Source organism: Lygodium microphyllum, chromosome 17, assembly GCF_053477565.2.
Source record: "Lygodium microphyllum isolate KBCC chromosome 17, Lygodium_microphyllum_v1.1.10, whole genome shotgun sequence".
Lineage (NCBI taxonomy): Eukaryota > Viridiplantae > Streptophyta > Polypodiopsida > Schizaeales > Lygodiaceae > Lygodium > Lygodium microphyllum.
Window position 1 is genome coordinate 107,216,414 of NC_141151.1, and position 23,022 is coordinate 107,239,435.

General features: G+C 41.6%; 1 protein-coding gene across 1 annotated transcript; it reads right to left on the reverse strand.

Moving 5' to 3' along the window:
- Positions 1-4,956: 4,956 nt before the first annotated feature.
- LOC148022241 (uncharacterized) lies at positions 4,957-7,098 on the reverse strand. The gene is made up of 3 exons (XM_087697875.1): positions 6,757-7,098; positions 6,314-6,662; positions 4,957-5,665 (listed from the first exon to the last, which is right to left on the reverse strand). Exons 2-3 carry the CDS (start codon positions 6,578-6,580, stop codon positions 5,300-5,302), a joined length of 633 nt encoding a protein of 210 aa, XP_087554001.1. The 5' UTR covers positions 6,581-6,662; positions 6,757-7,098; the 3' UTR covers positions 4,957-5,299.
- Positions 7,099-23,022: the final 15,924 nt, after the last annotated feature.

Consider the following 23,022-nt stretch of genomic DNA (forward strand, 5'->3'; position numbering starts at 1 on the left):
GCTTTGCCACTTCCACCAGAAAGTGAGAGTTTGTATGAAAAAGTATGAAGGTAGCCAAGCTTAGGGGATCCTAAAGATATAGGTCATCAATTTAAATCTAAAACATTACAAGATTTGAAAGTTGGTGCAGAAGGGTTTCTTTTGCTTACTCAAAGAGACTGTTTTATGCAGATGTTGGCTAGGCATGGAAAGGCATTTGCATTTCAGGCAATTGAAATAGGTTGTGTGGATCCAAATGTTGTCTCTCCTATGGTACTATTTACTGTGCCATGTGTACCATGGAACTTGAGGCCTATTCCAGTACCTAAAGCTTACTTGCCAAAGCTGATGGATTTGCTAAATGAAAAGATTCACATGAAGATCTTGGAGCCCTCTTCAACCCCGTACTCAAATCGTTGGTTTACTGTGCCAAAAAAGAATGGGGCTTTGAGATTTATTCAAGACATGCAATCGGTCAATAAAGTGACCATAAGAAATGTGGATGCAGGTCCTGTGGTTAATGAATTTGTAGAGGCTTTTGCAGGAAGAGTGATCAATTCTTTGGGTGATCTTTACTTGGGGTATGATCAGTTTCAGCTTGCAGTTGAAAGCAAGGATATCACAACTATGAAGACTCCCTTGGGGTTAGTACGGATGTGTAGTCTTCCACAGGGTGCAACAAACTCAGTGGCACACATGACAAATGCTATGAATAGGGTACTCAAGGATTTTATACCACAATTGACAATGCCCTTCTTGGATGATGTTCCAATCAAAGGGTGTGCAATTGGATGAAAAGAATGAAGAGATGGATGCTCATGGGTGCAGACAATTTGTTGCAAACCATATTGTGGATTGTGAGATGATTTTGACGCATCTAAAAGAGGTGCATTTAACTCTTTCTAGACAAAAGTCTGTCTTTGGAGTTGAAGAGGTTTTGATTGTTGGACATGTGTGTGGGCCCTATGGGTGAAGTCCATCACTAGCAAAAATAGATGGGATTGATAGAATGCAAGATGTATGCATGAATGTATCAAAGGTGCGTAGATTCTTGGGTGCATGTGCGTTCTATTTGATATGGATTCCTCACTTTGCACATGTAGTTGATGCTCTATATCAACTCCTGAGGAAAGGCTATAGATTTCATTGGGAAATGAAGCATAAAAAAGCAATGAAGAAATTGAAGCAACTCTTAAAATCTGCTCCTACATTGAGAAAGGTTGACTATTTACATGGAAAGCCTATCATTATTATTGTTGATACAAGCCCAATCGGAATTGGATGGGCAATTGGAAAAGATGATAAGGAAGGGCAAAGATATGCAATATACTTTGGTGCTAAAGTATTGACTGAATGACAAAGAAGGTATCCACAGGTAAAAAGAGAATTATGGGGAATTATGGCAGCCCTTAAACGTGATAAGGAGTATTTTATGGATGCTCGTGTAGTCATTGAGACCAATTGTTTGCCGATATTGGGTATGATTAGTAGTTGTACTACCCTGGACATTGCTATGCTCCGGTGGATTGCATACATAAAATCTTTTGAACCCTGAATTTTAGCATATTGCAGGAAGAGATAACCCAGTGGTAGACATGTTATCTCGGGCACGCTATGAGAATGAAGATGGGATGATGGATGAGGAGGAAGAAGATGACTTTCTTGCGGCTGAAAATGATGTTGTAAGAATGAACTAAGCAATGTAAGATGTTGCTACATCATTAACAGAAGCTTGGACAATAAAGAGAAGACACTTTAGTTGTTTTGTATCTTGTGTAGAAGTATTTCTAAAAGACAAATATGCAAGAGAGTGGCTGAGAATTGGTCAATACCTCAATACATTAACAAAGAGAGATGAACGGTTAGATGAGGAGTTTAAGAAGATCAAGAGGAAAGCCTATGGGGTTTTCTTAAAAGATGGATACTTATGGAAACATGGTAAAAAGAAACAAGGTATGCCATTGCGAGTTTTGGGTAATAGAGCTTCACAAGTAAATGTTATGCAAGAATTCCATGAAAGCTTGTGGGCTAGCCATAGAGGTGTTTGGGATACTTTTGCAAAGATCAAAGAAAGATATTGGTGGCAGGATATGTATAAGGATGCTACTCACTTTGTGAAAACATGTACGACATATCAAATGTATTCATCTGTGAGACATTGGAATGGATTGCAGCCCACATATCCATTGTCTCTTCATTTTAAGTGGGTGGTGGATTTAGTCATGATGCCTACAGGCCTTTAGCAAATGAGATATCTTGTGCTTGCCCGTGAAGACTTGACTAATCAAGTGGAAGGGAGAGCTCTACGTACTAAGACAACAAATGATGTGTGCACTTTTCTCTTAGAAGAGATCTTTTGTAGGTATGGCTGTATGGGCAAATTTATAGCAGATAGGCGTGAGTTGGATGCAGATGAAGCTCATGATTTCTTTGCATGGTTGGGGATAAAGCTTGCTTTAACTTTAGCCTATAACCTTGAAGGAAATGGCAAAAGTGAAAGAGGTCATCTACCTATTGTGAAGGCATTGGCAAAAGCATGTGGAGAGAAGGTAAAAGAGTGTCCATGATTGCTCCCTTTGCCTTGTGAGCTGACAGAACAACTCATAGTGATGTTACATGATATATGCCTGCAGAATTGATGTATGGTTAAAAACCTATCATGCCGATAGAAGAGATGACAGTCACATGGAGTCCTTGGAAGGAGGAGTTGAATCGAGAGGAGCTATTGGCCTTACGCATTAGACAGTTGGAAAGAAAGTCAGAAGACATAAGAGACAGCAATTGCAAAGTTAAGGGCAGCAAGGATACAGAACAAGAAACTGTTTGACAAAAGACATAGATTGAGGCCAAGAACCATACAAGATGGAGATTGGGTATTGGTTTATGATAGCAGTTTAGACAACCAGCATAGTGCCATACATAAAGTTTCCAAAAAATGGTTTGGACCCTATGTGGTAAAACAGGTGTTTAATAATGCTACTTATGCATTAAATGAGCTAGATGGGATAGCCATAAAACTTCCGGTAGCAAGAAAAAGAATCAAATTATTCAAGAGGTGAGAATCTAATGCTTATGAGTTACCAAAACTGGAAGAGAATAGTGGCCATGATACAAGGGATAGCCAAGAAGATATGGAAGATGAAGAAGCAAAGGATATGGTTATAGAGGTCCTCCTCAGAATCTGATAACAACTAGGATTTTAGTACATACCGGAGGATGTGCAGGTTCAGATGGGGTGGATGTCGTGCCACTACGCGAGCACAGTGTGAAAAACTCTAGAGTGCATCATCATCCGACTTTCTTATTGATCAAGAGAGTCATCGACATCTGAGTCATTACTGCTAGTGTCCGTGGCATAGATGGTCCTAAAATATCAGATTTTTGAACAATTTTAGCCTATTTTTGAAATCATTGATTGTAAAAATCCTGAAAAGTTAGGAAAGCTTCTAGATTAAGATGGCATGCAAAAAACAAGTTACTTTTTCAGCCAATTATGGGATTTTCATATAAAAGAAAGATTGACAAAATCGCACCGTCGCAATCGCAATTGATAGGCTGAAAACTACACTTTGAACTGGAAGGAGTGAACTGGGAAATCCTAGATCAGCTGTGTTTTATCCCCCTTTCGAAGCCAATGGAGCCATTAGATTTGGCTTCCAAGCAACAAAGAGGAGGCTGTAATTTTGATCCATATTTTTAGTCTACAAGGAAACTCCATGAGATCTAATGCTTGGAGAGTGCTTCTGAGTAGTGCCAGACAAGGGATTCCAAGTTCTATCAATACATATTAGTTCGATTCTTTATGCTATCTTTATCGTGTTTACCTCTTATCTATTCTTTTTCTTCTCTTCCATCTCCTATCTCTACTTCCTTCTATCTCTAATCCCCGATGGATATGACCTTTCGACAAAAACCCCTCTGACAACATGATATACAAGGTTTACATATAGTGAATGCCCCGACAATCTAGTGTGGATGGCCCTAAACAAAAGGCTATGAAGCCTAGCATGCTACTTCATGACAAATTATCCCCATAGAGGATATTCATTCTCAAAATTGTGATGAATCCTCTAAGCCAAGTATCACGATTACATTATAACAAATGGCTAATACAAAATGTGTGGATCAAATGGTAATGCAAGAAGGTAATAATCCAAGTCGCCAATAAAGGTCCATATATGTGCAAATGCTCCTAGATCAAATATGAAGTGTAATGATTCATAAATCTTACTTGCATAACCATTTGGATCGAAGCTAGAGTATCCATAGCCATGAAGCATGAAACTTGAGAAATCATATGCCCAAGAAGCTAAAGCTAGTTTTTCCATCTGAAGTGAGTGCACATGAGTAGACGCGTAAAAATTAAGGGCATTATCTCTAGCACAATGTGCTAGATGTGAGACCAAGTGAGAATTTGATAGCCGTATTAAATTATCCCAAAGATCACCATAATCACGTTGATAAGAGAGCTTAAGGTTGCAAAATGATAAATAGGAATCTTGGCCAATTGCATCCCACAAGAAAGTAAGGAGATCATCATAAGCTCCACAAGGATGGTCAAAACATAAGTGAAAGATAGGATCCTAGAATTAAACAAATGCACACTAATCAAAGGAGAAATTATCTATATCTGGTGGACGGGTGCAATCATCAAATGTAGAAGTCATGTAGACACTTTCTATAGCAAAATTTTAGAAGCCATTTTGAAGCAACTCTTGTATAGCAACTACACATTATGTTGTTAATGGCATAAGCCAATAATGTGTGGCAAATGCAGAGATTCCAATAGAAGTTTGTGTGTCCATCATCTTAAAAACTTTCACAATAGCAAATATGAAAACCTTTTAACTCGAAAACTTTTAATAGACTTTCTGAATGAGCTTACATGCATTTAAGATTATTAAAGCTCAAAAGGCAAAAGCTCTGCAATTTCATTTTTTATCAAACCTCGGTCTGTAGTGCACACTGCACATCGCAGAGCAAACTTGGTGATAAATTTACATTAAAAATTCAGGACTGTACAAGGATTCACAGTAAGAATTAAGGTTTTGACATACCCCGGATTCAGGAAAACACAGGTAGAGAGGCAAGAAAACATTCCCTCTGCCATTGCTTCAAAATGGAAGCAGTGGGAAAGCTCAGAGATAGAGATTGAGATTATATGCTACACTCACATTGTGACATTGCTATGTCTGAGATTTGAGGGAAAAAATGCTGAAAACCCTACCTAGACCTAGAGAGACTCTAGATTACACGAGTCCAATGGTACTGACCTGAGACTGCACAGTTGTATACTACAACTGCCTTGCGCAGGCAACAGTCAAGCAAAAGCAGGGACATGGCGGCGCGCATGATCGTGCCCTGTACATGAATTGAATCCGCGGCTAGCAGAGCAATCAAAACCCTCCACTCTCACAACAGGCGCTGGATGAAAGGACAGCCCCTTGGATGATACTTTGGTATGTGTAGCAGGCGTTGCTGCCACTGCCACTGCAGTGGTTGCAGCTGCAGGTGAGGGTACTGCTGTTCTATTAACCTGCTGATGATGAACATTGTGAGTTTGATTGTAGTGGTGGGTAAACTGAGTATCCCGAACAAGAGGGTTGCCTGCTCTGCTTGGTGGTGAGCCTGTAAAACAAGGAGGAGAGAAGCCATAGCTAGGGGATTCTGCAGAACCGTTGGCGACCTGTATTCAACGACACAGGACAGTCTGATCAGAGAACAGAAGTAGCTCGGTTAAACAAAACAAACTGTGAAGAGAGGGAACTAATCAGTAGCTTGGTTTGATCCACATGCACAAGAAGTTCCAGACAAATCTCCACGACGATTCCCGAATTGTGAACTATAGCACCATCAGGAGCTTCTGTGAGGGAGTAACCGCATACCTAGCTACTTGCAGACGGGGATGGGGTGGCTGCAGGTGCCGGCCTGGGGGCAGAGGCCGACAGATTCCCACGACAATTCCCATATTGTGAACTATGGTAACATCAGGAGCTTCTGCTAGGGAGGGACTGCATACCTAGCTACTTGCAGTGGGGGGTGGACTGCTGCTGGTGCCTGCCTGGGGGTAGGGGCTATCGGTCCCCCACCCCCTGCAGCAGGCCCGTGCCCCGAACCCCACCTACCTTGGGTAAGTGGTGCCTCCCGAGTCCCGAGCAGAAGATCATGATGTTAAACACTGCAGGGCAGTAGAAGGAAAGCACACACATACTACAGTTTCTTAAATTGCATATGATAGTTATGTTACTCATAAGAACATCAGACCTCTACCATCAGCTCCACCTTCACCTAACCACGATCCATCCATAAACAGAGACAGGAACAGAAGTAAAACCTTTGTCAGCACGATGTCCAAAATCTCCCTGCCAGCTTCACATTCCAAGCCTCCTGCAGCTGCAGAAGGCAAGGTGCAACAGGAGGCTGGACTGTACTGAATCGACACTGGAGGTGATGAGAATTTATGCCGGGAGGGTACTCTGGATGGAGCATCGCTGATTAAGGATAGATTATTAAGGGCTAGCTGCACCTTCCGGGGCTTTGGTCGCCAGACTTCTTCGAAAGCAGTACTGACAGCGGGTCTGAAGCTGCCATACTCGGCCATGGTGATGTCTGCCTTGTTCCCGTACTATAGGCGAGCCTAGGTGCAGTCACGAAGCCGGCTGATGGTTAAGAGAAGGAGCAGCCTGTACGGAAAGGGGTGATCAGAACGACGGAATCTCTCTCTCTCTCTCTCTCTCTCTCAAAAGCCTAATAAGACAGTAAGAGAGAAATACTGACTCGCTCCAGCTATGTCGATGCAGAGTTATCGCAGAAGGCTAAATTGAATTCAGCTGCTGCTTCTTCGTCTTCTGCGTGATTCAGCTGCTGGAGCTGCTCCTGCTGTTTCTTCTGGGTCTTCTCCTGCCTCTGTCTCTTCCTCGTCTCTATTTCTTGCCTCTTCTACGATCCTCGTTGACGTAGCAAGGGAGAGCAGCTCACGCGCCACAAGAAAGGAAAGCATGGAAAAGGTTCATCCATCATATCAGTTATCATATCATATCGTCTCTGGTCTCTCAGCTGTGATCTATGGTGCTGCTGGTGTCGCTGACTCAGATCAGATGGGGACCGCGCCTGCCAGAGAGAGAGAGAGAGAGAGAGAGAGAGGAACGCAAAGATAAAAAGGAGGAGCCACGAAGGATTTTGTCGCAGATACGAAAGGCAAGTTTTATCGCGGCCACGGTCCACAATCCAACCAAGATGCGTAAGAAAACCTCAAATTTCAAAGAATCCCGCACCGAACTGTCGTAGGTAGCGCGAACCAACCCGGTGTTTATGAAAATAATGTGAAATGGTTTCTTTTAGAGCATTGATTTTGCCATGCCATTCGGCAGAGTTTCTTTACGGTTGAGAACTTGAGCCCATGGCTGAGGGTATTCTATGGCACATTGTCATTGTCATATGATATTATTTCCATACTCCGGAGGCAGATGGGAACCCATGGCTGAGGTATTTTATGGCATTGTCATATGATATTATATCCATCCTGTGGAGGCACATGAGAACCCATAGCTCCATACATTTAAGGGCCTCCAATGACTCGTTCAATACTTGGCTAGGCAACTCGCCGAACATGGTTTTTCTGTTGGGTGCGTTGATCTTTCGCCATCGCATAATGTAAAATGATTTGGACAACTCTCAAAAACATCTCGAAATTTTTTAGAGAAAGATTTAAGGTCTACAAAAGTTTTGCCTCTACAGATGGCAAATATATGAAATTTCTTTAAAATGTCCCTCCTAGCTTTTGAGTTAAAAGCTTTTGTATTTACTATCTATTGAAAATGTTTTCCATGAATACTAGAACCAGTGCCATTTTATCAGTCACGAGCTTTTAACATTGTTCACATAAAACTCTTTTCTAGACCATGTTAACACTTCCAACTTTTAGCCATTTGTAGGTTTTTCCTTAGTTTTTGTAACTTTTGTTTTGTTATTTCAAGGCCTTTTTACATTTAACAATTCACTTAACATGAAACCTCAAGTACTTGTGAATGCTAATTTTTATTGCCTTTCTATAATACTTATCTCGACAAATGATACCCACATTTCACCCAAAAGTGCAACATCGCAAAGCAGTCCATTTGTGGGCTTTAAACCATTAACACCTCTCATAATATTCACACACACTCCCAACCAACTAGGATCTTACTCATCAATAAAGTGAGGGCCAATGTTTAACATGCCATGTGGTGAAAACAAGCTAAAGCAATATGATAGAAAAGGACTAGTGACAACACATCAATACACCTAGACCCATGTTGTTAGGTCAAAAGGCTCATGTACTGTGTTCCTTAGTGTCGAGTGGGAAAGGCTAATGAGTGGAAAGTAGCTTTTTATGGCTTTTAGCAAATTGTGTATGCTACCAAAGGTCATGAAAAACCTAATCTTCAAGTGTAAATTTTGGAGGGACTTTTAAATCAATGTGCACGTGTTTGCCTTAATGATCGTGGAAGTTGTTAAATGGCAAGATTTTCAAGGATTTTTAAAATTTGTGTTTCAATGGCCCATGTTGCTGGGCTGAAGGATAATGATTGTTTTGGAGTGTAATGTGGTGTTGATACGCTTGTTATTATGTGCTTTGTCTCACCACTCAACCATAGTTGTGCAAATTGATAAGACTAATATGCAGCGATAGTAAATGTTATATTGCACACTTCTCATGTCTCTGATTTTTCCTTGTTCACATGTGCAAATGAAAATGGTCAACATGCAAAAGCACAAAAGGCTATTTCATGAATTCCCACATGCAAAAAAAGGGAGAGATCATAAGGATATCCAAGTAATCAAGATCAAGCTTTAATTTTCATTAGCAATTGCAATCCAATCACACTTAAAAGAGAAACATTGTTAAAACAATCTCTCCTTTCATGAATTGTTTACAAAGAGGAACTTGTGTCAACACAACTGTATGCATTGGGGACCCTATCATAGTATTTGTAATGGGTGATGTTTTCACATGCTGCACAACAAGTATTAACATATTGCATTCCACTTGTTCTATAGCATAGTTTATATTTATTCAATCACCCACAAAGACATGTATGAAGAAACTCAAAAATATAGTATGCATGTCTAAATATCAATGTGAAGAAAAATAACACATACACGGAATGAGGGAAATGAGCTTGAAAATCTTGTGTTTCACCCGAATTGAGTTGGTGCAATACAACAATAAAATAAAGATCATGGCACTCTCATCGCTTCGAAAGAGGAATCCAGTTTGTGAGTGAAGGTAACACAACATGGGCGCTAGGTGGATGAGGAACAAAGAAACATGTAACATAACTATGATGTCTAACTTCGAGCAACAACCCTTCACAAGCCATGAGGAAAGGCAAAGACTACAACCACTCAATAGTATGTGCAAACAATCCACATATCATAGGCTAGCTCTAGAGCAATTGATCAAAACTTCTCTTTCAAGGCCAATTGAATCTTAGAAGCACAATAATATCCATAAGCAAGAGTAGCCATGAAGCGAGAGCTCACGCTCATCCGCCAAGACCCACTGACCACTTATTGCTTCCAGCGTTTTAAGTGAGCACAAATGGCTATCTCCCACCTAGCCGATGCACCTTCGATCCTATGAGGGTGTAGCGAGTTTACCTTGATGCTCGAATGAGTAGCCTCCTCCCTCAAGTAAACCGGTAGCTCCACGATTCGAGATGCGAGCTCAAGCAACCTCAAGCCTCCACCTCCAAGCTCCATCCTCCATAGCCGTGGACGAGACAAGAGAAGAGAAGAAGAAGAGAGGAGATGATGGAGGGCTTCTTCTCCAAGATCCCTTGCCCTCACACACTCACTTCCTCTCAGCCTCACACTCTTTCTCTCAAGCACACACAAGCAAGCAAGAAGGAGAGAAGAAGAAAATAAGAAGAGACCACTTTTGCCACACACCAAAAGAATGAGCTTTCCATTCACTTTTTGAGTTTATATACAAGCCCTAAATCCCTTAGGCACCCATCCCCTTTTTTACATGATCGGGCATCTTGCCAAGGTCCTCTTTCCCTATTCCCTTCTAGTTTCCTTATGCTTTCACCTATGCCTATTTAGACTTTACAATTCGCACACGAGGGAGCTTGGTACTCTTTTACAAAATTTTACCAGTGCCCTTGCATTTTAAGATGTGCCATTGTCTTTAACTTGGCCTTTTAGGTTGCCCTTGCGCTTTTGGCCTTTCTTCTCTTATTCCTTTTCTTGGTTACTTTTTTTTGCATTGTTCCATATGTTTGAATTTTCTTTTTCCTACCTTGTATCGGGGTTACCCCTCTCCTAGACGAGTGCCAATCCCATGGCACTTGCGGGTTTGAGCTAATGAGGGTTCGATGATTTGAAGGGTGGTTGTGTGAGTTGATGATGATGGGGCCTCGTGGGCATTGATCTTGGGGAGAAGTTGATCACATGATTAAGATGGTGGAGGCTAAGCTTGGATTGAGTGGATGACAAAGCCTTCAAAGTTGGTAGTTTGTAGCATTTGTATTTACTTATAAAGAAAAGAGGGTGCACTATTGGGGGGGTGTATCTATCTTACTGTGTGGTGCATTGTGCTCGTGCTAGTGGAACCGGGAGTTGGGTTGACAAACCACAAGCAAAGCCTATTGCCAGGTGGCACCTACGCAAAGGGATGAGCGTCTTAAATAGTTCTCCTTTGTGTGTTCGTTGGTGGGATGAGCGTCTTAAATGGTTCTCCGTCAATGCGGGGCATGTTCCTAAGAATTGTCTTAGGCGAAAGGTCGATGGGGATGCCTATCCTTTCCGGGCGTTGATGCAAGTGTGAAGGTGGGTGGCACCATTTTATCCACATGAGTATTAACGTCTTCGTAAATTAATTATTGTATGGAATTCCAAATTAATTGATTTATGTAGCTAGCTGCAATTATTCAATTGGTTATTATTCTAACATGATTTTTTGAATTTTTGGCAGCTGATGTGTAGAGCAAGGAGAATTGGAAAGGCGCGCCACACGCAAGCATTCTAAAGATTATTTTCTCAAGAATTCATTTGGCAATTATTAGATTATTGTATTAGACACACCGCTATTTCTTATAAAGCGTGCGCATAGCCTCTATGTAAATATTTATTAGCAAAATAGATTTTTAGAAGATATGTCCAATGAAATATTAATGGTTCTAGAGAGTTGTGGAATGCACAACTGCTAGCATTCATTAATTCAAATTACTCTATCTCTTTTCCAATTCACTCAAACTCTTTATGCAAAGAGTGATTGTAAAGGGCCTAGGGGAGATTGAACCCAATCTTGAGTCGCTTCATCTTACTTTACCTTCTCTTTTAGTCTATTTTAATTTCTCATGAGTCGTATGCAATTTTATGAGTAAAAGAGAGAAAAAGGAAGCTTCTTCCATTTGCTACGTGCAAACCATGCATTCGTTGCTCACAACAGTGGTATTAGAGCCCATCCTACCTCTTGGGCTTCCAATCACCTACCCTCTGCGTAAAGGTGAGCCCTCTGCTGCAAACGGGCTCTACGTGATCCATCTCATCACGAACTGACTACACAACTGGATTCCCAGGCCTTCAAAATCCCAAACCCCTCTATCACAGTCAAGAAATTCTGTTATTTTCCCAGACATTGAAGAAGACCCACTCCCACATCATGGCGCCATATTTCATGAAGAATTGGAGCTTTGAGGTGATTAGCAAGCTTTGCTTAAGCTTAATCAAGAGCTTAAGCTCTATTTTGATTTCGTGGGGTGGGGGAGGGGGGGGGGGAGGGGAGGGGTTTGACGCCACGACAGCATCCACGACATCCTTTTGTCCTAAAACGTCAAGTTTTTTTTAAAGGCTTAAAGCCTTATTAAGCAAGTTACATTACTAACTTACATAATCAACTTCAACCTCTCTTACTCCGTGTCATACATAGACTCTGCAAATCTTCATAAGTCACAGCTGACTATCTCTTCCATAGAGATAGTTCTCGCGCAATTCTTTCCAGCTTCATAAATTTCACAAAATTCCCATAAAAATTTTCCACCTTTCTTACCTCCTTCCATCCATAATTTCTTATCCAAAGACCGTTTAACATTTTGGTCTTACACGATAAAATTCTTCAATGACAAGCAAGGCGTCTTTTCATTTGCAAGGTGTCCTAAATCTCTGGATTTCTCCATCAAACAATCATGGTCAATTTCGACTCTGCATCACCGCTTCCTGAGCCAACCTTGGAGCAGCGTATGGATTTAATTTCCATGCAACTTGAAGAAGAGCGTCAACACCGCCTACAATTGGAGCAAAATCTAAAGTCCCTCAAGAGTCCTGCCACTGAAATTTCTACCAACAACGATAACCTAGTTCGCGCTATCAACACTACTTTGGATGTCCACATTAGTCGAAAGGAGTCCAAGATAAGCAAGCGTACATTCGAATTTAATTCTTTTGATGGTCTTAAAGATGGTCGCAAAATTCTGTCATGGTTAAGTCAGTTCGAAGCTTATTTTGACAATGAGAAATACTCAGAAAGTGATAAAATTAAATGTGCATCTCATTATTTTATTGAGAAAGTTGATTATGGTGGGATATCATGTGTAAAAGCATTGATCGTCCTCTCACATGGAATGAATTTTGCAAGAAGGTTCTTGCAAGTTTTCTCCCTGCACAATTCGAGCTTCGCATGCAATAACAATGCGACCTATTCATGCAACGGGAACGTGAGTCTATCCCTCAATACACAAAAATATTTTGGAGCACTCTCTTGCAGCTCCAAATGGTGGAGCCAATGGCCGAATCTACCTTCAAGAGAAAGTATCCAGCTTAATTCCATCCATCTAAGCCAAAGTCAACATGTTCAAGCCCAATAACTTGGACGAAGCCATATCCCTAGCTCACGACGCTGAAAAGAAGCAGTCTAAAGATGAAGGCAATTTCCGACATCCAACGGTAACAACATGGGTAACAATTTTCGTTTTAATTCTTTCCGTAACTTCAACTCTCAATATGGAAAGAATCGTTTTAACTGACGGCCATGGATGCGAAATGTTCTTAATAATCATGGTCAATCAGTTTCCAATTCTAAACCTCCCAATCTACCTTCAAAATTGCCTAAATCTGGTGAACCTAAAAATGTTAACCCAAGTGTCTCCAATGCCATTTCCAAAAATGTACTTTGTTATAATTGTAAGTGTCCTGGTCATATTGCGAGTCGTTGTCCCATGGGCAACACCCGTGATTGGAAGAAACCCACAGCACATCTAAATTTTCTTGGAGCTGAAGAATCCAATGAAGACCTGGAAGCAATGCCCGACTTCGATGAGGCTACACTTATCAGTGAAAATTCTAACGAACCTGAAGACCTTGCTGGTAAAATTTCTATGTATGTCTTTTTAAAGATGCGATGTAAAATCAATAATAATGATATGATTGTTTTGCATGACGATGGCAGTACTCATAATTTTGTTTCAGAAAAAGTAGTAAAAAACTTACAACTTAAAACTATTCCATCTGCCTATAAAATTAAGGCTGCATTTCTAGGACAACGATATAATGGTACTAAAGAAGTTCATAATTTAGAAATTTGTATTGGATCTTATAAGGAAAAGCGAAATTTTTAGTAACACCTTTGCAATCTGCTGACGTAATTCTAGGAATGCCATGGCGACACCAATTCAACCCCAATATAGATTACAACACACACTCAATGCACATTGAGCACAAAGGTTAAAAAAATTTACTCGAAGGGTTAACAAAAACCCATTAGTTATACACAGGCGAAGCGAGCCTTGTGTAAACAATCAAAAGCTTTCTTAGTATGGATTAATGAAGTTGATGCTACAAAAACTAAACTAACTCCAAAGCAACAGCATTTTATTGCTAATTTTTTTGATTGCTTTTCTAATGATTTACCTTTACAACTTCTTCCATCACGACCCGAAGACCACCACATTGATTTACTTCCTCGTAGTCAACCACCTTGCAAAGCTTCCCTATCGCCATAACCAATTAGAACAGAAAGAGATTCAGAAGCAAATTGTAGAACTTCTAAGTAGAAAATTAATTCGTCCAAGTAGTTCGCCTTTTGGAGCTCCTATATTATTAGTTAAAAAGAAAAATCAAACTTACCGCATGTGTATAGATTATAGAGCACTTAATAAAATAACATGCAAAGGGATGAGCGTCTTAAATGGTTTTCCTTTCTGTGTTTGCTAGCAGGATAAGTGCCTTAAATGGTTCTCCGTCAATGCGGGGCACGTTCCTAAGAATTGTCTTAGGTGGAAGGTCAATAGGGATGCATATCCTTTCCGAGCGTCAATGCAAGTGTGAATGTGGGTGGTACCATTTTATCCACACGACTATTATCGTCTTCGTGAATTAATTGATTTATGTGGCTAGCTACAATTATTCAATTGGTTATTATTCTAACATGATTTTTTAAATTTTTGGCAGTTGATGTGTAGAGCAAGGAGAATTGGAAAGGTGTGCCATGCGCAAGCATTCTAAAGATTATTTCCTCAAGAATTCATTTGGCAATTATTGGATTATTGTATTAGACGCACCGCTATTTCTTATAAAGCGTGCGCATAGCCTCTATGTAAATATTTATTAGCAAAATAGCTTTTTAGAAGATATGTCCAATGAAATATTAATGGTTCTAGAGAGTTGTGGGATGCACAACTGCTAGCATCCATTAATTCAGATTACTCTCTCTCTTTTCCAGTTCACTCAAACTCTTTATGCAAAGAGTGATTGTAAAGGGCCTAAATCTTGGGCAAAGAAGATTTTATAATATTATTATAAATACGGCATGAAGGGAGCTGCCCACTTCATGTCGGGGGGAGATTGAACCTAATCTTGAGTCGCTTCATCTTACTTTACCTTCTCTTTTAGTCTATTTTTAATTTCTCATGAGTCGTATGCAATTTTATGAGTAAAAGAGAGAAAGAGGGAGCTTCTTCCATTCGCTACGCACAAACCATGCATCCATTGCTCGCAACAAAGCCTAGATGTTGTCCCACACTTGAGGACCCAATTGTCAAGAATCGCGTGGTGGAGGGGATTGCTCAAGATGCTGCGCCGAACACACACAAAATGCACAAGGAGAAGCTCACTCAAGAGACAAGAAGAGAGATGGAGGCCAAAACGTTTTCTTGCTGATTTCTTCTTCTTCTTCCACACACTTTACAATGTACACAAAGTATAGATAAGATACAACATAAAAGGAAAGTGGCCTACTAAGTCAAACAATGCATAACCGACTACACTAGTCGAATGGCGCTATAACTATGCCAGCTGTAAATAGGTGTAACAACCTGAATATAATAAGTAATGAGTCAGTGGCCATGTGAGAGTCATAATGACCACTGACGTGCTAAGTGTAGACGTGTGGACCCATCTAACCAGGCGGTCCATCATCCATGTCCACATGTGTTGAGCTTGCCATCTCAACACTCCCCCTCAAGCTCAACTGCATCTCTGCAACTCCAAGTAAGCTTCGAAACTTTTGAAGCTTCTCTGTACCCAATGCCTTCGTGAAGATATCAGCTATCTGATCCTGTGTGTTGACATACACCAAGTCAATCTCACCTGCTAGTACCTTCTCTCTCACAAAGTGGTAGTGTACCTCAATATGTTTTGTCCTGGCATGGAACACAGGGTTCCTAGCCAACTGTATACTGCTCATGTTGTCACAATAAATGACAACTGGACCTTCCACCTGCACATCCAAATCAGCCAGTAACTTTTGCAGCCATACTACCTCACATGCTGCAACAGCAGCACCTCTATACTCAGCCTTTGTACTCGACAAAGCAACTGTAGATTGCTTTTTGCTGCTCCATGCAACTGCTGCACTACCAAGAGAGAACATGTATCCGCTGGTAGATCTTCTATCAGACATACTACCGGCCCAATCTGCATCTGTGTATCCAAACACCTGTACATTTGTACCTGCCTCATAGAAAAGCCCATAATGTAATGTGGACTTCACATATCTCAATATGCGTCTCACTGCATCCAAATGTGGCTTTCTAAGTACTTGCATAAACTAACTCACAAGACCAACAGCATAGCTCAAGTCTGGCCTTGTAATGGTCATGTAGATCAAACTCCCCACTATCCTCCTGAACATAGTAGGGTCTTCTATCTCATCCCCAACATCAGCACTCAGCTTTACATTCTGCTCCAACGGGACTGAAAGTGGTTTGCATGCAGTCATACCATACTTGGACAACATATCCAAGCCATACTGTCTTTGGGACAGCCATATACCATCATCACATCTGATCACCTCAATGCCAAGGAAGTACCTTAGCTCACCTAAATCCTTCATCTCAAACTTCATCTTCAAACAGCCCTTGACTTCAGTAATCCCACTATCACTATCACCTGTAATAATCAAGTCATCCACATAGATGACTATGATGACCAAACCTGTATCTCCCTTTCTCACATAAAGTGAGTGATCAGCATCAGAAACATAAAAGCCAATATTGACAAGATACTCTCTGATCTTGTCAGACCATGCTCTAGGTGCTTGCTTGAGTCCATAGAGTGCCTTCTTCAACCTGCACACATACGTGGGATGCTCTAAATCTTCATAACCTGCTGGCTGATCCATATACACTTCTTCCTGCAAATCACCATGCAAGAAGGCATTCTTTACATCCATTTGCTGCAACCTCCAACCTTTGGCTGTTGCCAAAGCAATCACACATCTGACAGTTGCCATCCTAGCAACTGGACTGAAGGTTTCATCATAATCTATGCCATATGTCTGGGCATAGCCTTTTGCAACCAGCCTAGCTTTGTACCTGCTAATAGAACCATTTGCATTGTGCTTAATCTTATAAACCCACTTACATCCAATAGCTTTCTTTCCCTTTGGCAATGATACTAGATCCCAAGTCTTATTGGCCTCTAGTGCAGCCATCTCCTCATCCATTGCTGCATCCCAATGAGCATGACCAACAGCCTCCTCAAAACATGTGGGCTCAACATCCTCAACTAGTTTCACCATATAAGCATAATGGTGAGCTGCATAACCCTCAAAACCAAATCTTTTAACAGGGTATCTCACCCTGCTAGATCTGCGTACCACTGGATCACTCAATGGAGTCTTTGCATTAACACGTGCTCTCTGCACACCTGGAGTCCTCACTGAAGGAATGCCAAGCTCATCATCCAAACTCTCTGAGCCACTGGAGTCTCCATCAAGAACTGCATCAATGCCTTCTGACACCTTATTCTTTCCTTTGTCTTTACCTGTAGTGCTACTAGATGCACCCGAAGATGTAGAGGTACTCCTTAGTCTCCCAGACCAAGGACTACCAGATGATGTCTCTGGTCCACTAAGAGTCTGTGATTCTTGCTTTTCAGCCTGCACATGAGTATCATGATCATCATCAACATCCAATGCATCACCACTAGATGACAGGGTTGTAACAACGATACCCTTTCTGCTCTAAAGAGTATCCAATAAAGATATACTTTTCAGCCTTTGGATCCAGTTTCTTCCGCAACTCATCTGGCACATGAACATACGCAATGCAGCCAAATACTTTCAAGTGTGAAACATCAGGCTTCTTACCTGTAAAACATTCTTCGGGGGTCATACCATGAACTGCAGCTGTGGGAGTTCTGTTCATAATATAAACAGCAGTATGAACAGCCTCAGACCAAAAATGCTTAGGCATATTCTTTTCAGCCATCAAGGCGCGTGCAACTTCTGCAATATGCCTGTTTTTCCTTTCTGCAACCCCATTTTGCTGTGGGGTGTACCTGCATGTGAACTGTCTCTTTATCCCATGAGACCTCAGAAAATCACTGAACTCATTTGAGAGGTACTCTCCCCCTCCATCTGACCTCAGACACTTTACTTTCAAGCTTGTTTCTCTTTCAACTGCAGCCTTGAAAGTTCTAAAGTGCTCAAAAGCTTCACTCTTTTCCTTCATAAAATATACCCACAGCTTTCTAGAGCAATCATCAATGAATGTGACAAAGTATGAACTGCCTCCAAGAGATACATTTTGTGTAGGCCCCCAAATGTCTGTATGCACAACATCAAGGATATTTCTGCTTACATCTCTGTCATGTGAAAAGGGTTGTCTTGCCTGCTTACCAAACTGACATGCTTCACATACCTTCTGAAATTCTGCAACTTTAAATGTAGGCAAACCTGTAACCAACCCTTTGGACTGCATTAATTTCAGCCTTTGTACATTTGCATGTCCAATGCGTTTGTGCCAAATTTCAATGTCTGCAACAACACCTTTTCCTTTGGCATACATAGCCGCATTCATAGTAGGAATTCCAGCATCTAGAGTGAACATACGTCCAACTCTACTTCCCTTTGCTACCAACCTGCACTTGTCATTGAAGTCTTCTACAAAACAACCCTTTGCATTAAATCTGACTTGCAGCCCTTGCTCTACCATTTGACAGACTGACACCAAATTCTTTGTAATAGATGGCACATGTAATACATCTGAAAGACTCTTTATCTTACCATCATGCAAGGACAAGGGAACTTTTCCAATGTGTGAAATTGGGTGGCATGAGTCATCACTTGTCTGCACATAACCTGCATTCTGCAAATCTTGCATCTCTCCAAACCATTCTGCATGGCTGGTCATATGATTGGATGCACCTGAATCAACATACCAAACATCTTCATGTGTTCCCTTTCCTGTAACAGCATTCAGCATATGCTGCATAATGAACAAACGTTCATTTTTGTCTTCATTCTGTCGTGAAGACGATGCATAGTTTACTTGCTGCAACTTACCACTGCGGATATCATCTCTCTTAGCATAACATTGGGCTGCAATATGACCTGTTTTGCCACAGTAGTGGCACACAATACCAGAGTTGTTAGAACCTCTGTTCTGCCATCCACCTCTTCCTCTAAAGCTCCCCCTGCCTCTAAAGTTACCACGACCTCCTGAAACCTGCATATCGCCAAATTGCTGATTCAATCTGTTTTGCTGGTTATCACTACCACGTCCTGCACCACGGCCTCTTGAAGAGAACCTGCCACGTCCCCTTCCAGAACTGGAGTAGAAAGCTTGGACCTGTTCACCACTTCTTTTAGATGTCTCACTCTGCATGTTGATCTCTTCAGTGATCATAAGAGAGACCAATTCATCGAAATCTGGAAATGGCTTTCTGACATATACGGAAGTTACAAAAGACTTCCAAGCCTTTTCATTGTTAAGTCCACCCAAGGTAGACGACACCAAATCATCATCATCGGGCATTGCATCAATCGCTGCCAATGCATCTGCAATGCTTCTTACCTTCAGTGCATACTCATTGATAGACATCTTCCCTTTCTTTAATGTATTCAACTCTTGCTTGAGTTGAATCTTTCGTGCCTTTGTATTTACAGAAAACATACTTTCATGTATGGTCCAAGCTGCATATGCATTCTCTGCATTTCTAATGTGTCCCATCATGTTATTGTCAATTACTACAGACAACCAATACATGACCTTCTTGTCTTTTGCATTCCATTCCTTTCGTGCCTTTGTCTCTTCTGCAGTTGGAGGATCACTCACCTCCGGCTCCTTTTCTTCACCTGAATCGAACTCGTAGAGGCCTTTTCCAATAAGAAAGTTCGTGACACGGAACTTCCATGAAGGGTAGTTGTTCTTGTCGAGCTTCTCAATGATGGGGCTTCCACTATTCTCTGCCATTATCACAATAATAATACCAAATAGCAAGCAAATCTTCTGCAACCCTCGACCTGTAGTACACAGCAATTCACCAGACAGCCTTTTCCACTGTCTGCTCAACAATACATGCAATCTGCAACCAGTTTGCAGATAAACCTTGTGTTTACTCACTGGTAAACACCTTTGAACTTACAGATCTGAAATATGTAACCTGCGCACCCACGTTCGGTCAATACAGTCGAAGTCACAGTGTACCCCGAAACTGCTGTCCGCAACCTTGCGGGTTGCGGCTCTAAAACGGGCCCTGAAACGGCCTCAAATGCCCAAAATCTCTGCGGTATCTGCAGAATATACAGCGCTCTTCGCGCACACCAAATCTCACTGCAATCTGAGATTTTTGCTTTGCCCTGCTTCTGGTGCCTCCACAGGCACTATCCAAGAGAAGGAGTGGAAGAATGGGAGAGATTCTTACCCGTAGCTTGCTTGCTCGAACCTTGCTTCTTCTCCTTCACTTCAACCTTCGAAATCAGCCTCTCTCAATGGCGCGGCTCTGATACCATGTCAAGAATCGCGTGGTGGAGGGGATTGCTCAAGATGCTGCGCCGAACACACACAGAATGCACAAGGAGAAGCTCACTCAAGAGACAAGAAGAGAGATGGAGGCCAAAACGTTTTCTTGCTGATTTCTTCTTCTTCTTCCACACACTTTACAATGTACACAAAGTATAGATAAGATACAACATAAAAGGAAAGTGGCCTACTAAGTCAAACAATGCATAACCGACTACACTAGTCGAATGGCGCTATAACTATGCCAGCTGTAAATAGGTGTAACAACCTGAATATAATAAGTAATGAGTCAGTGGGCATGTGAGAGTCATAATGACCACCGACGTGCTAAGTGTAGACGTGTGGACCCATCTAACCAGGCGGTCCATCATCCATGTCCACATGTGTTGAGCTTGCCATCTCAACACCAATTGTTGCCTAAGGGTAGTGTGGTGAGTGTGGCTTGGGGAGACAAGTCTAACCACAAGCGAGGGTGACCTCCCTAGGTATGTCTTGCCCTTGATGTGCCGTAAGCATGATGTGGGGAATCAAAATGGGCTAGGGGGTCAGGGATGGAGCTAGCCGACTAAAGCCATCGGATGTACCTAACTTGAGGACCCCTAGTTGGAGTGAACATGGCCTACATATAGTGAGATGATTCATTTGCTTTCTCTTGTGATTTTCTTCTCGTGATCTCTTATTCTTTTCTTTTCTTAACTGGGAGTGGGATCGAACCACAAGCAAGCCTAGGTGTTGTCCCATACTTGAGGACCCAGTTGTTGCCTAAGGGTGGTGTGGTGAGTGTGGCTTAGGGAGACACGTTTAATCATAGGTGAGGGTGACCTCCCTAAGTATACCTTGCCTTTGATGTGCCCTAAGCGTGATGTGGGGAATCAAAATGGGGTAGGGGTTCAAGGACAAAGGCGGTCGACCAAAGCCACCGGACGCACCTAGCTTGAGGACCCCTAGGTGCAATGATTATGGCCTACATGTAGTGAGATAATTCGTTTGCTTTCTCCTATGATTTTTTTCTCGTGATCTCTTTTTCTTTTCTTTTATTTTCCTATTTCTTTGTCTTTTCTCTTCTTTTCTTTTTTTCTTTCTTTCTCTTTTTCCTTTTTTTTTGAATAGAAAAGAATTTAATCTTTGTCATCGCAGTCATGAGAGGGAGGAGTTGGGGGCTTAAGAGATTTGTTAATGAATCTTCATCTTTTCATATATCCTTTGAGGTTCATTCATGCCTAGAGAGGAGTAGTGGAAAGAAATGAATTATTACGTTGAGTGAAGTAGCTATCATTCATATCTTCTAAGAGAGCTAAGCAAAAAGAGGAATGGAGAAGGGTGGCTTGCATCATTAAACTAGTCATAACACGGCTGTCTATGCCATTTGGATCAAAAAAGAGTGGTTGTAGGTGGTCCTCTTATGATGCAGGCTCTTGCTTTAATAGTACTCTAAGTAATCTAAGATAATTACATGTAGTTAGGAAGGTTGGGTCTGGACATGAAGTGAATTCATTAAGGAAGTGGGCTATTGAGTTGTATAGGTCTTGCAACGTGAAAGTGAGGGCTTCATGATGCTTGGTGGCATTGACATTGTACATTCTAGGTAAGTCATATAGACATGGATATTTGGATTGTAATCCACTTCTACCCTTCTTGAATATGGCATGAAAGTAGGGTTATTTCTTTCGAAGGGTAGGGTGTTACAAAACAACATCTAGGTGTCTGTGTTGCCTTTCTAGATGCATCTCCTCCACTTCGATTAGCACTCATAGCCCTTCACCGTTTTGGGCACTTCATAGACTTTGTTCTCCCAGTAGTCTGGAGCCTTGTTCCCCATTGGGGTAGGATTCTTCTCTCTCTTAGAGGTCCACCTATCTCCCCAACCTCCTTTCGACATTGATCACCTCTTCCACAACCTTGGTTGATAATACCTTGCTCAATGGGTGGGAAATCAAAAATCAAAATCAAATAGTTCACGGTTATTCTCTCTCTGCTGGGATGGGCAATGCTAGCACCACTGCCGGTTGAGCATTCAGCCTTCTTTGTGCTTGCTCTAGCACTTTCTTTGTCTTCTTTTTGAGCTCGGCTTTTCTACCAGTAAGGGGTGTCCATCTATTGTTGCACTTCAGGTCATGGGGAAGGAGGTTGTGGAACTAGTTCCTCCTCTTGTTGTCCCATTTCAAAGTGTTTTGCCTCTTCCTCCTCCCTGTATTCCTATGGCGCTCCTTGGGTGAATTCCAGGGCATCCACTTCTTGCATCATCAAGCCTGCCCTCAGCAAATAGTTCCTCTGATCTTGTAGGCTTAGGTTGACTTCTGTTGCTTGTGGTGGCATATGCAGCCCCTATCTCAAGGCCCTACAGTCATCCCCAGCTTTCTTTTCAATGAATCAACTACCTCCCCTTCTTCCATCTGGGTGACGTCCATGACAGTGTTGAGAAATGCATGTTGTTGGGTCTCTAAGCTCACTTGTGTGGCCTTGCCTTGCTCTCTACAAGCACCATGTCCCCTTCTGCACAAACTAGACGACACACTAAATCTTTTACTCTTCTTTCACTTCTAGTTGTCCTTTCTTCTACCTTCTTTTTCATTTCTTCAAAGATTTCTCCCTGCCTTTGAGCTAGGATCATCAACCTCTTCTCTTGTTCCTCAATTTCCCTTTCTAATCTCTTCTAGCTCTAGGGCAACCTTCTTCTTCAAAATTTCTATGTTTTCTTGATACCTTCAGGGACTCTCTTCTATCACTACTTCCAACAACTCCTTGGCATCCTAAACGTTTTTCATCTCCCCTTGTAGCTCTTCATATAGCATTACTAGCTCTTCATTCAGTTGTT

Bases quoted from the DNA above. Each gene is read 5' to 3' on its own strand.
- LOC148022241 (XM_087697875.1), bottom strand. From the start codon at position 6,580: ATGGCCGAGTATGGCAGCTTCAGACCCGCTGTCAGTACTGCTTTCGAA. The intron at 5,666-6,313 runs GTTTTACTTCTG...CGTTGAATACAG, and splicing joins TGGACATCGTGCTGACAAAG to GTCGCCAACGGTTCTGCAGA.